The sequence below is a fragment of the Pogonomyrmex barbatus genome, unplaced genomic scaffold (assembly GCF_055798465.1).
Source record: "Pogonomyrmex barbatus isolate J1 unplaced genomic scaffold, ASM5579846v1 scaffold4, whole genome shotgun sequence".
NCBI lineage: Eukaryota > Metazoa > Arthropoda > Insecta > Hymenoptera > Formicidae > Pogonomyrmex > Pogonomyrmex barbatus.
The window spans coordinates 2,638,974-2,655,473 of record NW_028297138.1 but is presented as its reverse complement, the minus strand read 5'-3'; the positions used below and the strand labels follow the sequence as shown (position 1 = coordinate 2,655,473).

The following is a 16,500-nucleotide window of genomic DNA, read 5'->3' as shown; positions in this document are numbered from 1 at the left end:
GTCGAAAGTTGACCAGGATCAACCCATGATTTTCTACGTTTAGGGTTATCATAAAGAATCCACTTTTCATCGCCTGTAATGATTTTGTGCAGAAAATCTTTTTTCCGGAACGTTGAAAACAAAATGAGTGCAGTGTCACGCCGACGATTTTTGTTGTCTTCGGACAATTCATGCGGAACCCATCTGCCTTCCTTCTGAACCTTTCCCATCGTATGTAAACGTACGGAAATGGTTTGCTGCGTAACACCAAGCTATTCTGCAAGCTCCTTTTCAGTTTGCGCAGAGTTTATATCCAGCAGTGCTTGCAATTCGTCCGTTTCAATCTTTTGAGGGCGTCCAGCACGCGGTTCATCTTCAAGACTGAAATCTCCTTGGTGAAATTTTTGATACCATCTTTTACATGTAGTATGACTTACAGCGTTCTCTCCATATGCAGCACAAATCATTGCAGTGGCTTCAGCAGCATTTTTCTTCAGATGAAACGCGAAGTGGATGGAAAATCGAATATGTTCTTTTGTTATTGCCATCGTGAACACTACTGATTTTTGAGGTTTTGTGCATCGAACGTCAAACCGTATGGCATTTTAGAAGGCCAAATGTCAACGCTTTAAAACCGCAAAAGGGCGGGAAGATATATAAAATTTAAATTGTTATTTCGGTTGTATGAAATCTAAAGCTCAGAATTTTTTTGTTCGCCTAATAGAATTAAGTGTCGAAGAAGATTTCTTGTAGCGTTTACAACCATATTAGGTAGCAATAGTTATATGGTGATTCTTCGTCTGGTTGAAATATGTTTTGTCATACATTAAACGGTACATTTTCTAATAATTCTGGCAAATCATGGATCAAATAATTATTGTATATGGCACTATTAAATTTTACAGGCATTTTAAAAGGTCCAATTTATAATTTGATATTAAAAACGTTATTTGTATGATTTTTATCGTACATAATTACTGACTTAAAAATTATACAATATAAGTATCATATAGTATAATAAATTGACTTACTAGTGAATTATTCAATATATCGGCCAATAGATTTTTACTAAAACGATGTTGATAATTGCGAACGACATATTCATTAGGATTTTCGTAGCTCTAAATGTGAGAATTATGAATATTAAATACTTAAATACACCTTCATGTATAAAACAAGATTTAAATATTTAATATTTATAATTCTCACATTTAGAGTTACGAAAATTCTAATATGTCGTTCAAAATTATCAACATCGTTTTAATACAAATCTGTGGACCGGTATATTGAATAATTCAATATAAGTTAATTTGTTATATTATATGATACAATATAAGTATATTGTATCATATAATAATTTTAAAAAATTTTAAATAATTTTAAATCAAACTATTAGGTGTACAAAAAAGTTCTGAGCTTTAGATTTCATACAACCGAAATAACAATTTAAATTTTATATATCTTCTTGCCTTTTTGCGGTTTTAAAGCGTTGACATTTGGCCTTCTAAAATGCCATACGGTTTGGCGTTTGATGCACATAACCTTAAAAATCAGTAGTGTTCACGATGGCAATAACAAAAGAGCATATTCAATTTTCCATCCACTTCGCGTTTCATTTGAAGAAAAATGCTACTGAAGCCACTGCAATGATTTGTGCTGCATATGGAGAGAACGCTGTAAGTCATACTACATGTAAAAGATGGTATCAAAAATTTCGCCAAGGAGATTTCAATCTTAAAGATGAACCGCGTGCTGGACGCCCTCAAAAGATTGAAACGGACGAATTGCAAGCACTGCTGGATATAAACTCTGCGCAAACTGAAAAGGAGCTTGCAGCTTGGCGTTACGCAGCAAACCATTTCCGTACGTTTACATACGATGGGAAAGGTTCAGAAGGAAGGCAGATGGATTTCATGAATTGTCCGAAGACAACAAAAATCGTCAGCGTGACACTGCACTCACTTTGCTTTCAAAGTTCCGGAAAAAAAATTTTCTGCACAAAAGCATTACAGGCGATGAAAAGTAGATTCTTTATGATAACCCTAAATGTAGAAAATCATGGGTTGACCCTGGTCAACCTTCGACATCAACGCCAAAGCCCAATATCCACGCCAAGAAGGTTTTGCTCTGTATCTGGTAGGATTGGAAAGGTGTGTTGTATTACGAGTTGTTACAACCGGGTGAAATAATCACGACAGACCGCTATCAACAACAATTGACCAATTTGAGCGATGCATTAGAAGAAAAGAGGCCATTTACTGAACGTCGTAAAGTGATCTTGCTTCATGACAATGCTCGACCACATGTTGCAAAAGCGACTCAGGACCATATCTTTGCGTTAGGCTGGGAACTTCTCCCGCACGCGGTGTATAGCCCAGACATGGCGCCTTCTGATTACTATCTTTTCCGGTCGCTGCAGCATCATTTGGCTGATACACATTTCGTGAGATTTAAAGAGATACGAAAATGCATTGATGACTTTATCGCTTCGAAGCCGGTGAGCTTCTGTTGTCAAGGAATTCGCAAGCTACCCGAAAGATGGCAAAAGGTCGTTGATGCAAACGGGTAATATTTCGCTGATTAATATTTTTTTGTTTGTTTTTGAATAAAGATTGAATTTTACAAAAAAAAGCTCAGAACTTTTTTGTACACCTAATACTTATAATTAATCTCCTGATGATAAATTTTATAATTCTTTCATTTTATGAAAAAAAGATATTTATTTATTCCAACGTTTCTTCTTTTTGCAGGTTTAAATATAAAAGTTACATGAAAATTATTAAATTACATATAAAATGATATAAATGATATCCTAAATGGATCTGATATGTATGTACAAATGAAACTCTAAATTAATGATGGGATTAATAGAATTATAGATTTAGATGAGTATAAAAATATATTATAAAAGTTAACATTTTATTACATGAACATTTCAATTTGACTTCAGATTCTTTTCAACTAATTAAATAATTTTAGTATTTTTTCATAATTTTTATAAAAATATCTAAACATTAATTAAATGGCAAAGAATAATAATGTTTAGGAGAATAGGACGCCAATTTGATAATGATAATGTTAATATTAACATTATCATTTTACATAAACGTTTCAACTTGGCTTTCGATTTTCTGTAACTTCTTTTATAGTCATATAATTAATCTTCTGATGATTCTGATAAATTTTATAATTCCTTAATTTCTTTTTATGAAAAAAAGATTTATCAACATAAAAATTACATTAAAATTTTCACTGTTCAAAAGAGACATAAATTATATCCGAAATGGACCTGACATATGTATACAAATGAAACTCTAAATTAACGATGAGATTAATAAAATTATGAATATAGATGAGTATAAAAATATATAAATGTTACTATTATATGAACATTTGAATTTGATTTCAAATTCTTTTCAACTAATTAGCTAATTTTAGTATTTTTTCATTACGATTTTTATACAAATTTATAAACATTAATTGAATGGCAAAGAATATTAACTTTATCATTTTACATAAACGTTTCAGAATGTTTTCGATTCATGATTTCGACAGTGGGAAAGTGGTGGGAGTTTGTTTTGACCACCCATAGCTACCCATATACTACTTGTAATTAATCTGCTGATGATAAATTTTATAATTCTTTCATTTCTTTTTATGAAAAAAAGATATTTATTCCAATGTTTCTTCCTCTTGCAGGTTTAAATATAAAAATTACGTGAAAATTATTAAAATGATATAAATGATATCCTAAATGGACCTGATATATGTGTACAAATGAAACTCTAAATTAACATGAGATTAATAAAATTATGGTTTTAGATTAGTATAAAAATATATAAATGTACTATATATTTTATTACATAAATATTTATATTTGATGCTATCTGGATTCATATTCATATACATATTTTTATATAAAATAGATAGCTTTATTTAACTGTGATGAGGAAAAATGCTAAAATTAATTAATTATTGAATGACAAAGTTCAGAAGAATAGGAAGTTGAAATGTTAATATTAACATTACCATTTTACATAAATGTTTCAACTTGGCTTTAGATTCTTTGTAATTGTTTTTATAATCGTATATTTAATTGATAAATTTTATAATTCTTTCATTTCTTGTTATGAAACAAAAATATTTATTTATTTTAATGTTTCTTTCTCTTGCAGGTTTAAATAAAAGAGTTACATGAAAGTTATCATCAATGTTCAAAAGAGAAATAAATAATACCCTAAATGGAACTAATATGTGTATACAAATGAAACTCTAAATTAATAATTAAGATTAATAAAAATTATAGCTTTAGTTGGATGTTATCTAGATGATATTCATGTATATATGTAATTATAAAAAAAAAACCTCAAGTATAAAAATGTCGAGACGCTTATCGAATATAGAAAGATAGTTAATACTATAAAATGTTTGATATCAAACAGGTAAAAAAAAGGTATTAAGTATAGTGGACGCTTGAAAAAAAAAAAAGAAACTGTTGTTAATCAAATTAAAAAATAGAATCCAATTGACAATATCTTTTATTTTCTTTTTATAATTTTCCAACCCATGTGGTAGTACTTTTAATTCTTTAAAAAAAAGTTATATTACGAAATTGCTATAATATATCTAATGGAATTCTAGTTGTGATCAAACTAAAAAATAAAATCTAAGTGCTAGTATCTTTGTATTCATTGAAAAGCCTGCCTATTCTAACTCAAATAATACTAGTTTTAATTAAAAAACAAAAAAATTTATTTCCACATTGTCAACTCAACTCAAATAATAACATTTGTATAAAAGATTTGATATCAATAACTGATGCCAAGTTATAATCCTACTATAAAAATTGCGTTATTCTACTAAACTCAAGTAATATATACCTAATAAAATTACCTTTTAAAAAAAGTAAAAAATAACGCCAAGTTCACGCGCCCGTTTTCTTATTTACATAAAAGAAAGAATTTTATACAAAAATTTCTATCTACAAAAGTTTTTTTAATAATAAATTTCATATTGGTACAAAAGATGTGATATGAAGACCTGACGCCAATTTCTAATTTAATAAAATAAAAAGAGCTTTACATTGAAATACATTTTATTTTATAAATTCATTTGTTCATTTTTATTTGAAAAATCGTTTCATTATTTCTACAAAAAACATGATATCAAAAATTGGCATAAACTTTTAATTATATGAAGTAGAAAAGAAACTTTGCAAAGGTGAAAAGATGTTATCAATCCAAAATTAATGTCAATTTGTAGTTGCCAAAAAAATTTTATTGAATTGTACTTATGTTTATATAAAAATAAAATATAAAAAAAAAATCTGATGTGTAAGAAAAAAAAACGACATACAAAAACTTGGCGCGCCCAGGTCGCATTAAAACACGTACGTACATACTTATTGTATTATATTGCACTCTTACTGTTTATCTTTTTACATTAATAATGTATATATTACTTTTAAAAATATTTGTAAATAAATTTTTATATAATTTTTATATAATTTTCTTTAACATTATATATTTAATATTATATTTAATATTTAATATTATATATAAATATATAATATTAAAAAAATTTATTAATAAATATTAAAACACATGCGTTTATACTAGATAACATTCTAATAAAATAAATTTTTAAGTTTCTTGCATTATTTATGTAAAAAATGTTTTATTAATTAATAATTAATTATATATTTCACTAATTGTATTTAGTTAATATTAAAAAAGAAATAAGTTTAAAAATAAGAAATCTTAAAATATATTAAATTTTAATTCAAACTGTTTTCTATTTGTCTATCACATAATTCATTATTATTAAAAGTAGTTTTAATGCGACCCGGGTGCGCCAAGTTTTTGTACGTCGTTTTTTTTTCTTACACATCAGATTTTCTTTTATATTTTATTTTTATTTAAACACAAGTACAATAATTCAATAAAATTTTTGGCAACTACAAATTGACATTAATTTTGGATTGATAACATCTTTTTTCACCTTTGCAAAGTTTCTTTTCTACTTCATATAATTAAAAATTTGTGACAATTTTTGATATCATGTTTTTTTGTAGAAATAATGAAACGATTTTTCAAATAAAAATGAACTATGAAATAAAATGTATTTCAATGTAAAGCTCTTTTTATTTTATTAAATTAGAAATTGGCGCCAATTCTTTATATCACATCTTTTGTACCAATATGAAATTTATTATTAAAAAGACTTTTGTAGAGAGTGGAAATTTTTATAAAATTCTTTCTTTTATATAAATAAGAAAATGGGCGCATGAACTTGGCGTTATTTTTTACCTTTTTTAAAAGGTAATTTTATTAGGATATGTTTTTAGTAACAAATAGTATTTATTATTTAGCATATTTGAAACATTTTTTTACTTTATATATACTAGAAAAAATAATCAGTATTCAATCATTATTTTTTAATAATTTAAAAAAAAATATATGTACGTATTTTTTGCTCCTCTAGGCCATTTTTTCTTGTTAATTTGCTCATCATCTATATCTATTCATCCATTAGACGTTTCATATCTACATATACTTCTATAATGATCATCTTCAATAGATGATCCATAATGAAAAATGGCATTCATTACCTTATAAAATTATCCCTCTACTGATATTATAGTTGTTGGTACTGCACGCAAATTAAATTGATCTATTTTTATTAATTTATCATTTTGTTTTGAAAATAATTGTAAATAAATGATAAGTATTTCTCGTATTAATGTTAATTCTTTTTTAAATATTATATCTTTCCCTGTATAATTTTTACATAGGTCATGAGAGTGATACCACCTCGAAAAAGTAATATTTAATAAATCATTAAGATTGTAACTGTCTTTCTTTAAATTAGTAATGAGAATTTAAATAAGAATATTATCATTAGTAACAATTGTATCACAAGTTTTGCACCGTATAGTGGAACGTATTTGATGCTTAACTAGATTTTTTATATAATCATATTTTTCACAGATAGCTATGAGAAATTCAGATGCAACATGACAAATTCAGATCTTTTATACAGCTAGAAAAATTACTTCCTGAATCTTGTCGTACTGTAAATGTATTCAAATCAGATATTCCGTTTTCATATCGATTTATTAATATACCTAAAACATTTAATTATTACACTCAAAAATTTGTTTTCTAATAACATTTAAATGCAAAAGACATTGCAAAACTGCATTTGTGTAAGATAAAACTTTATCCTTATTTTGGAATCCATGTATTATCCAAACAGTATTTTTTTGAACCGTTTCATGTGATTCTTGATTAGAAGAAATAACTTTTGTCCATAAAGTATTTTTTAATTTAGTATATTTTTGTTTTGAAATAGTAATCAATTTCGCTTCTGATTTACGTTAAGCTGCAATGGTTGTTCTGCTTCGGGTTCAACCCGAACCTGTTCTTCTCTGTGTACTTGTACTTGGATCTCTTGTTCCGTGACTCGTTTTTGATTTCCGCCTACCTCAAGATCCCAATGCGGGACATATGAATCCTGCATCGTTTGATCGAGAGTTCCTTCCCCTATCTTCCTTATTTGATTTACATGCCTTTTTCATATTCGTTTATCGTCTAGCTCAATTTGATAATGTAATTTTCCTAATCTTTAGATTATCCTACCGAATCTTCATTTAGATTTTCCGATATAATCTACAACTCACTCTCTCTCCCTCATTAAAAAATACAATATTTCTATTATTATTTACATCTATTTACATAAGTTTCTTTGATTGGTACAAGTAAATCTAGTCGTGTTCTCAATTTCCTATCTAAAAATAGTTCTGCCAGACTTTTCTTGGTAACCGCATGTGCCGTATTTCTGTATTGTAGCAGCAATCTTTGTAATTGTAAATGTACATTTTCTTTATTACATTTCTTACTTCTTAAGGATTTCTTTAAAGTTTGTACAAAACGCTCCGCTTGCCCATTTGTAGATGGGTTATACGGTGCTGTATTTTTCAAAAGAATTCCGTTTAATTTCAAAAACGACCCGAATTCTGTAGAAACAAACGTACAACCATTATCACTCACAATGACCTTAGGGAATCCGTATGCTGCAAAAATTTTCCTACATTTTTGAATTGTAGTTTGTGCCGTTATATTTTTCAATATGTGTATCTCAGGCCATTTTGAATATGCGTCGATTAAAACGAAAAAATTATATCCCAAGAAAGGTCCCACAAAATTGATATGTATTCTATGCATTGGAGCTTCAGAAGGTTCCCATATATGCTGTTCTATCTTCCTCGAATTATTTTTGAAACTACATTGGACACAATTTTGTACTAATTTTTCAATGTCTGAGTCTATACCTGGCCACCAGCAATATCCCCTCGCTAAATTTTTCATCTTAACAATACTTCTTAACATCTTAACAAAATGGCCTATGTGCAATTCTTGTAAAACTTTGAATCTTAAAGTTTTTGGAATTATTGCTTTGTGACCACGTAAAACGACGTTTCCTTGTATCGAAAATTCTTGTTGCTTTATATGCCATCGTTCATTCTCTGGAATTTCTTTGTCTTTTGCTAACAACATATGTAACTTTCTTAAAGCAAGCATCATTTTCAGTTTCTTTTGCTAATTGATCGCTTGTAACCGGTAATGATTCAATTGTTTCCAATTGAAATACATCAACTGTATCGTAAATGTTTTCATTATTTTGTATAAGTAACCGTGATAAACAATCTGCGTTACCATGTAATTCTGATTTTCTATATTTGATTTCATACGTAAATCCTCTTAAAAAAAATTGCGTAATGTTGCATTCGCATTGCAGAATATACTGGCAACTCTTTTTCAGGTGAAAAGATTTGTACCAACGGACGATGGTCTGTAATTAGTAAAAATTTTCTCCCGTATAAATACTGGTGAAATTTTTTAATCCCGTATATAATTCTATAAGCTTCCTTATCGATTTGCGCGTACTTCTTTTGAGTCTCAGATAGCGCTCGTGAGGCGAATTGAATGGGTCTCTCTGAACCATCTGGATATAGATAGGACAGAACACCGTATGGACTCGTGTCCATTACCAACACAAGAGGTAAATCTGAGTTGAAATGTACTAAAACTCGTTCATTTTGAAATTCTTTTTTCGCTTTCACGAATGCTTTCTCAAACTCCGTAGACCATACAAATTTATGTAATATATTTATATTATTAACAATGTTTTTTTAACAAATTATTTAACGGTCCCAAAATCGTACTTAAATTTGGAATAAATCTGCCGTAATAATTTATCATTCCTATAAATAATCTCAATTCCGTTACGGTTTTCGGACGCTCCATTTTATCAATCGCTTCAATTTTACTTTGACTTTTATGGATACCATCCTTATCTATTGTATAACCACAATAATCGATTTGTTTTTGAAAAAATTGACATTTATCGACATTAATTTTTAAATTGTAGTCATTCAACCTTTGAAAAACTGATTCGATTCTTTGTAAATGTTATGTGTCCGATCTACCAGTTATTTTAATGTCGTCTAGAAAAACGGTTACACCATCTATTCCTTTCAATATATTTTCGATTTCCCTTTACCATATTGCTGGCGCAGATGCCATTCCATATATTAATCTAGTCGATTTGTATAATCCCTTATGTGTGTTTAACGTTAAAAGTTCTTGACATTCTTTTTTAATTTCCATTTGTAAATACGCTTGTTGGAGATCTATTTTGGAGAAGGTTACTCCCCCAGCCATTGATGCAAAAAATTCATCAATGGTGGGCAGAGGGTGCTCATCAATGATTAGTTGGATTCAATGTACCGCTGTAATCTCCACAAATTCTAATTTTATTATTTGACTTCAACACAGGTACAATTGGTGTAGCCCATTTTGAGGAATTTACTTTTTCCAAAATCCCTTTCTTTTCCAGATCTTCCAACTCCTTTTCTACTAACGGTATAAGTTTGAAAGGAACTTGTCTTGCTTTCAAAAATACTGGAGTTGCCTCCTTTTTCAAATTTAAACTTGCTTGAATACCATTCATTGATTTAGAATCTCCTGTTATTAAATTATGAAACTTTTTCAGTAAATTATTTAACTTCTTATTTTTATTTTCCAACCTACAATTAACCGAGTGAATGTTTCCTACTCCTTCAAAAATTGAATTCAAATTTTTTATTTGATACAGCCATTCTCGGCCCAAAAGAGGTTCTTTTTCGATATCAGTCAAATATAAATTTAAATTGTATACTTTATTATCGAATTCTACTTTAACTACCATAAATCCTTCTGTGTTTACTCTCTTATTACAATATGATATTAATTTTAAATCACTTTCATGGATAGACGAATATGGAAATAATATTTTCGCTTGATTTATATTCATAATCGTCATTGCGGAACCACTATCTATTTCAAATCTCAGATATTTCTTATTTACCTTTAGGTCACATACAACTTATCTCGCGCGTAGACTTGTTCCAAGTGTAAAATTTCTTCTAAGCGGTTTGTTTGATTTCGCTGTTTAAAACATACTTTTTGTAAGTGTCCTTTTACGCCACAACCATTGCATCAGACTTCCCTATTTCCTCTATTTAATGTACACCTTGTTGCTAGGTGTGCACCTCCACATCTATAACATTTTAAATTCGAATTTACATTATAAATTTTATTTACATTTGTATTGGCATTCGTATTCTTATTGAATTTGAAATTGGAAACTTTGTTCCCGGTATTACCTTTCTCTATGTTTGATTATCTTTGTACTTGTGTTTTTGCTGCTTCTTGTTTTGTAAATATGCGACGGTCGCTGTTTCTCCTTGTAGTTGTTTCGCGCCTTTTTTCGATAACTTCATCGTCGTAGCCGCTTGAACTGCCGTATCGTAGTCTAATTCCTTTTTTTCTAGAAACCTCGCTTGCATCCTTTTATCCCGTAGACCAAATACAAATTGGTTTCGAAGAGCTGTTTTTAGGTACGTTCCAAAGTTGCAGTGTATGCTGAGCTTGTGTAAAGCCGATGCGAATTGCTGTATCGATTTTCCTTCCATTTGTTTACGTTGATGAAAACGAAAATTTTCAGCAATTTCTAACGGTGCTGGATCGTAAAAATCCGTTAGTTTTTCCGTTATCGTTTTATAATCTTTCTTGAACGGATCCTCTGGATCAAATCTGTCGCAAAGGACATCGAAAGCATTCGGTCCGATGTAGTGTAATAAATACGGTACCTTCTTTTCCTTTGGAATATTAAAAATTGAAAAAGCTCCTTCGAATCGTTAATGCCATCGTTTCCACATAATAGTTTCTGGATCGAAAGGCTCGATTGTAAACGAACTAGGAATCTGTGCCGTTGAAACTTGTGTGGCTGGTAGTGCCATATTTTTCGCACAGCAATCACTGAAAACTTTTTCTTATTTCACTCGAAACGTATAACGTAACGTTGACACATGTACTTCTTCTTTGTACTAATGGAAAGTTACGAACTTTTTTTTCTTTTCTTCTTTCTAATTCCATCCTCGTCGCCAACTGTTGTGTATTTTTGAGGCACGTGGAAGAAAATGAACAGTGATTACGTTGAACAAAACTAATCCAGTGATTTATTAACTCTAACTAACTTATACATTTCGAACAACCAGGAGCCGCGAAGATACTCACTCCAAAGTCGCCGGCAGACAGACCCGCCGAAAATGCGACATTACACATTCGTTCCAGATGGCGCCAATCAAAGCGCCCGCGTAATTTAAACCTAACCTAACATGTTTGTATCGCAAGTGTAATTGTGCATAAATATTTGTGAGAAGTGTGTGGCTGTGTGGAAGGTTCGAGCACTATGTGAATGTACTTAAATTTATATTTATTTATGCCTTTTGAAATATGTACAGTATTTACAATTCCCGAACCACGTCTGTTGTGTGTGTGACTTTAGTGATTAAGATTTAATTTCAAATTCGTGTATAAGAGATATCTAAAGATAAAAGATGTGAGTATATATGCGAGTGGTCGGGTGTGTGTGAGAGTATATATGTGTATAATATGTGATCGGTGGAATCTTTCTAATTGGCCGGTAATCCGGGTATGTTTCTGATTGGTCGTCTAGAATGATTCTATCTAATTGGTCCTTCGAATGTCGCTGTTCAAGTCCTCCTTCCTTTTGTCCGTCGTTGTCCTCCTTCCTTCGTGTTTCCTCTCTGGAAAGTAAAAAAAAAGTGCCGCGACTATTGTAGTTGACGGTGACGACCTGTTTGGCCGAAGGAGCGGCTTCTTCAACCGTGTGAGTGCGGCCTATTCGGTTGAAGGAAGCGTGACTTATGCAGTCAATCAGAAGGCAACCTCTTGGTCGACGAGATGCGACTTGTTCGGCCGAAGGAAGCGATCTTCCGGTCGACGGGATGCGGCCTGTTCGGCCGAAGGAAGCGACCTTCCGGTCGACGGGATGCGGCCTATGCGATCGAAGGAGGCGACTTTGTGACCAGAGAGATGCGGCGTATTTTAACTGGAGGATCCGACCTTTCGGTCGAGAAGTTGCAGCGTGTTGCGACCGAAGGAATCCGATCTTTCGGTCGCTAGAATATGGCGTGTTTCAACCGGAGGATGGTAATCACCGTTCTAAGACATCTACCTTGCGAAAAGTATCTTCTCCAGTCTCTTATCCGAGACAAGAGCTTGTGATCGATTCGGTGAATGTTTGCCTTAATATACTGTTTGATGACTGTTTTTGATTACGAGAAAGTTGTCTCGTCCTGCGCCGAATCGCGGATCGCGATCTTAATTGTTTTGGGCCGCGACAGGTGCATGACGCGCGATGTGCGACGCTCGCGAGTAGCCACAATATAAATCAGTTTTAGTCAATATTATCTTATCATTTAATATTATCTTACCATTATTATATAATTATTTTTGGTGGACCGATTTGACTATTTTTTTAATGTATTATATATTACAATATTTCTTATTATTATATGTGACACACATTATATCTTCTTTTTTATTAATTAATATATACAACTTCATATGAAGGACATCTATCAAAGACATATAAAAAAAAATGAGCGCTGCAAGCGCTGTCATACACAGGTATTTATTAGCGCCTCTTGCGACAGAAAAAAGAAAATCACGGTCTACGATGATCAGGACGTTTCTTAAAATTTATCAATTTAAACTTTGCGTTGCAATTGTGTCGCGATATCTCAGTTTGTAAAATACGAAAAGAAAAAATAAGAACACTTTTTTTATATAATTCGATACTCAGCTGCATCAATTAAGCGTAATTAGAATTTAATCGACGCAGTCATTGCTAAAATATGAAAATGTAGACCGAGTTCATCTCAAGGTCTCGCGTAAAGAGAGCCACGTGCGTCTTGCCGCCGTTCTACGCAAACTTCGCTGCGCGTGAACTTGGAGACACTATTGTGTCTCTTGATAAAGAGGACATAAAGAATATTATTATTTTAAACAAAAGTATTAACATAAGAAATATAATCTGTTAAAGTAATAAAGTAAGTATATTTCATATCAACTTGATGACGTCAATTATAAAATATTAATATTTTTTATTTTAAAAAAATATAACCTAAATGTTTTGTATCTTTGTATCATTATTGAAAAGTCTTTCTATTCTAATCGAAGTGGTAATTTTAATCCTATTTAAAAAAGAATTATATTACGAAATTGCCATACCTAACTCAATTTTAATTATATGTATCAAAATTAAACAATAAAATTTACATTATTATTTTTGTATCTCCATCGAAGAATCTTCCTAGTCTAACTCTTCTAGTGATAATAGCTTTTAATTCCTCTTTAAATAAAAGATTTACTTTTAAATTGCCATATTTAACACAACCCAAATAATAACATTTTATGTTATAAACATAAAATCTTGTTATGTTATTTATTCTATGAGAGTTAGAAACGTTCGTATAAATAATAATGCCTTCAAAGGATCTAATGTATTAAATTTAATAGTATGATAATCCGGGAAAAAAAGTTTATACTTAATTATATATAATTATATATAATTTTGTAGATCTATTTATGTATGGATTTTGATTTAATCATATATAGATAGATAAAATTGTTCATGATTATATATGAACAGATCAAATTATGCACTTATGGACGACAAAATTATGGCTGCGTTCCGACATTTGATTGTTAGTACTGAAAATCTATAATATACGTAACATCCCTTACGGAAAATGAGTAAAAAAATAAAAAAAATAAAAAAAAATGAGAGAAAGTGAAAGATCTTTTATCTCGTATCACCGCATATGTTTCTAAACAGGTCACCTATTCTATTTGGAGATCTCGCTCAATGCTGCTTCACTTCTGTATTGGGATGAAACTTGCTGAAATGATGAAATAAATGATGAATACACAATTTTAGCTTAAAATATGATCTAATTAATGAATGTTATTATATTGTCGTATAAATAGTCCCAATTTTAAAATTTCGATTGCATATGTAATTCTTATAGATAATTTAACATATATAGAGCCATGAACCTATATTATGTTTAAATATATATTTATATATATATACAATTTTATATATATATAATTATGTTATAATTATATATTTTTAAATACAATTAGATCAAGTTTTTAATGGGTCCATTTTTGTGGTAAATATGAAAAACTAATATATTTTTATAAGTATATTTATAATACTTGTATTTATATGAACAATCTCATATATAAAATATTAAATTTTTATAAAATATTTATTAAATATTAAATATAAAATAAACGAAATAAACTAATATAATTATATTAAAATTTCCCTTAAGGATCTTTTATCCTTTCTATTTGATTGAAATTATATGTTCGTACATTGTGTATATGATATGTATGTATGTATAAATTGTACAATATCAACTAAACTCGTAGTATCTCGGAAAAGTCTCTCGTTTAAATGTTATTACTTATATCTAGTTTGATGCATCATAATATATTATGTATACATTTTTATATAATTTAATGTATATCTTTCTATTTGAAAAAAATATAATTTTGTATAATTCAATGTGAGTTGTAAGCATTTTGATATAAGTATTTCTAATTAGATATAAATTTTTTCTTTGAAAAAAATTTCAATACAATTTTACATAATTGTACATAGAATTATTAATATTTTGATATAATTACATAAGTAGTATGTGGGCTGCTATGGGGCGTCAAAACAAACCCCCACCACTTTCCCACTGGCGCCAGGGGCGTGGCCTCCAGCTGTCAAGATAGGGTCTCCACGTGGAAATAGAGCGTTCTGATTGGCTGAGGGGCGTGGAAATAATGGCCGGAAATAATTAGGTAATTAATGGTGCATTCTGATTGGATTCTCCCATAGTTGCCCGGCGTGTGATTGGACGCTCCCATAGCTGCCCACGTGCGTGATTGGATGCTCCCAAAGCTACCCGGGGTGTGATTGGTTGTCGAAATGCTAGACGAAAAGATAGGGGAGGGGATGAAAGTGTCTGGGTCCGTTCGGGTCCGACAAAATGGCGTGTGCAAAGATGGCGGACACCTGAGGAGAATTTATTCCAGGATCGAGTGCGATAAAATGACGACAAGAAGGATGCCGGGGTGTTGAAGGAGGATATACCTGACTAGCGAAGAATGGAATGCGATGGGAAAACAGGAACGGACAAGTTCGCTTTAGATGTTTTAACGACCTCAGGGTTATACGAAGCTCTTATCCTATGACAAACGCAATGTCTGCAAAATGTTTTAGATATTTTTAGCTTGAAGTAATATAGCTAGGATTAATTTTAGGTTGGCGGGAAAATAAGAGGGCTGGAATTTAAGTTACAAAATCATTAAGTTTATTATTATTATTATGTAATACATCATTGTACATATCATTTCATAATAGTGTTGTTTAATATTTACTTTTCTTAAAAATACAAGTTTGTATATGGCAGCACGTTATATGAGATTTATCGCATTTACTTTTTCCATGAAGAAAGATTTTACGAAATAATTGTACAATTAATCTATCATTATCTTCGTAATCCTCGCTGAATGTTTCGAGAAATTGTTTAAGATTATAACCGCGGAACAAATAATAAAGAAATACGCAGCAATATTACCCACAAGTTTGAGAAAATGTGCCCTGTAGACGCGTGATGTTCCATCTATGGGTAGTAGAATTTCGTTGAAGTCGCAGATTGAATCTGGAATCCAAGGGAGGTAGTCCGTAGCTATCGAAATAAGTGTCTTCTCCATGCTTGTCTATGTAGAAGGCGACCCAGTGTTGTCCAGAGCGATCGTGATTATCGGTGTTCGCGACGATGGCCGTCGACTTCGTCCACACCATTGGGATTCTGTCGGCAGGATACACACCCGCATGTCCGACACTGAGATGACGCAGCGCCCGTAAGATTTCGAACGAATTCATCTCTCACAGAAAGGGGAGATGATTCAGTTATTTCTCCCCTCTCTGGTGTCGCTATATTTTTATCCTCTTGCTTGGATTTTACGGTAGAAGTCTCCTTTTTTTCATGTTTCGATAGCGAGTTTCGATAGCTCTTCTTTCTCCGCTTGTTCTGTTTCCAAG

General features: G+C 30.8%; 1 protein-coding gene and 1 long non-coding RNA gene across 2 annotated transcripts in view; both read right to left on the bottom strand.

The window, feature by feature from the left end:
* The window catches only part of LOC148935647 (uncharacterized), a 78,459-nt gene that overhangs the window by 42,834 nt on the left and 19,125 nt on the right, over nucleotides 1-16,500 (bottom strand). The window lies entirely within an intron of this gene.
* Nucleotides 10,546-16,169, bottom strand: LOC148935649 (uncharacterized). The gene is made up of 2 exons (XM_089081074.1): nucleotides 16,034-16,169; nucleotides 10,546-11,211 (listed from the first exon to the last, which is right to left on the bottom strand). The coding sequence occupies exons 1-2, from the start codon at nucleotides 16,167-16,169 to the stop codon at nucleotides 10,694-10,696; spliced, it is 654 nt and encodes a 217-aa protein (XP_088937200.1). The 3' UTR covers nucleotides 10,546-10,693.

Bases quoted from the DNA above. Each gene is read 5' to 3' on its own strand.
- LOC148935649 (XM_089081074.1), bottom strand. From the start codon at position 16,169: ATGGAGAAGACACTTATTTCGATAGCTACGGACTACCTCCCTTGGATT. The intron at 11,212-16,033 runs GTAATATTGCTG...AACGATTCGAAG, and splicing joins ACATTTTCTCAAACTTGTGG to GAGCTTTTTCAATTTTTAAT.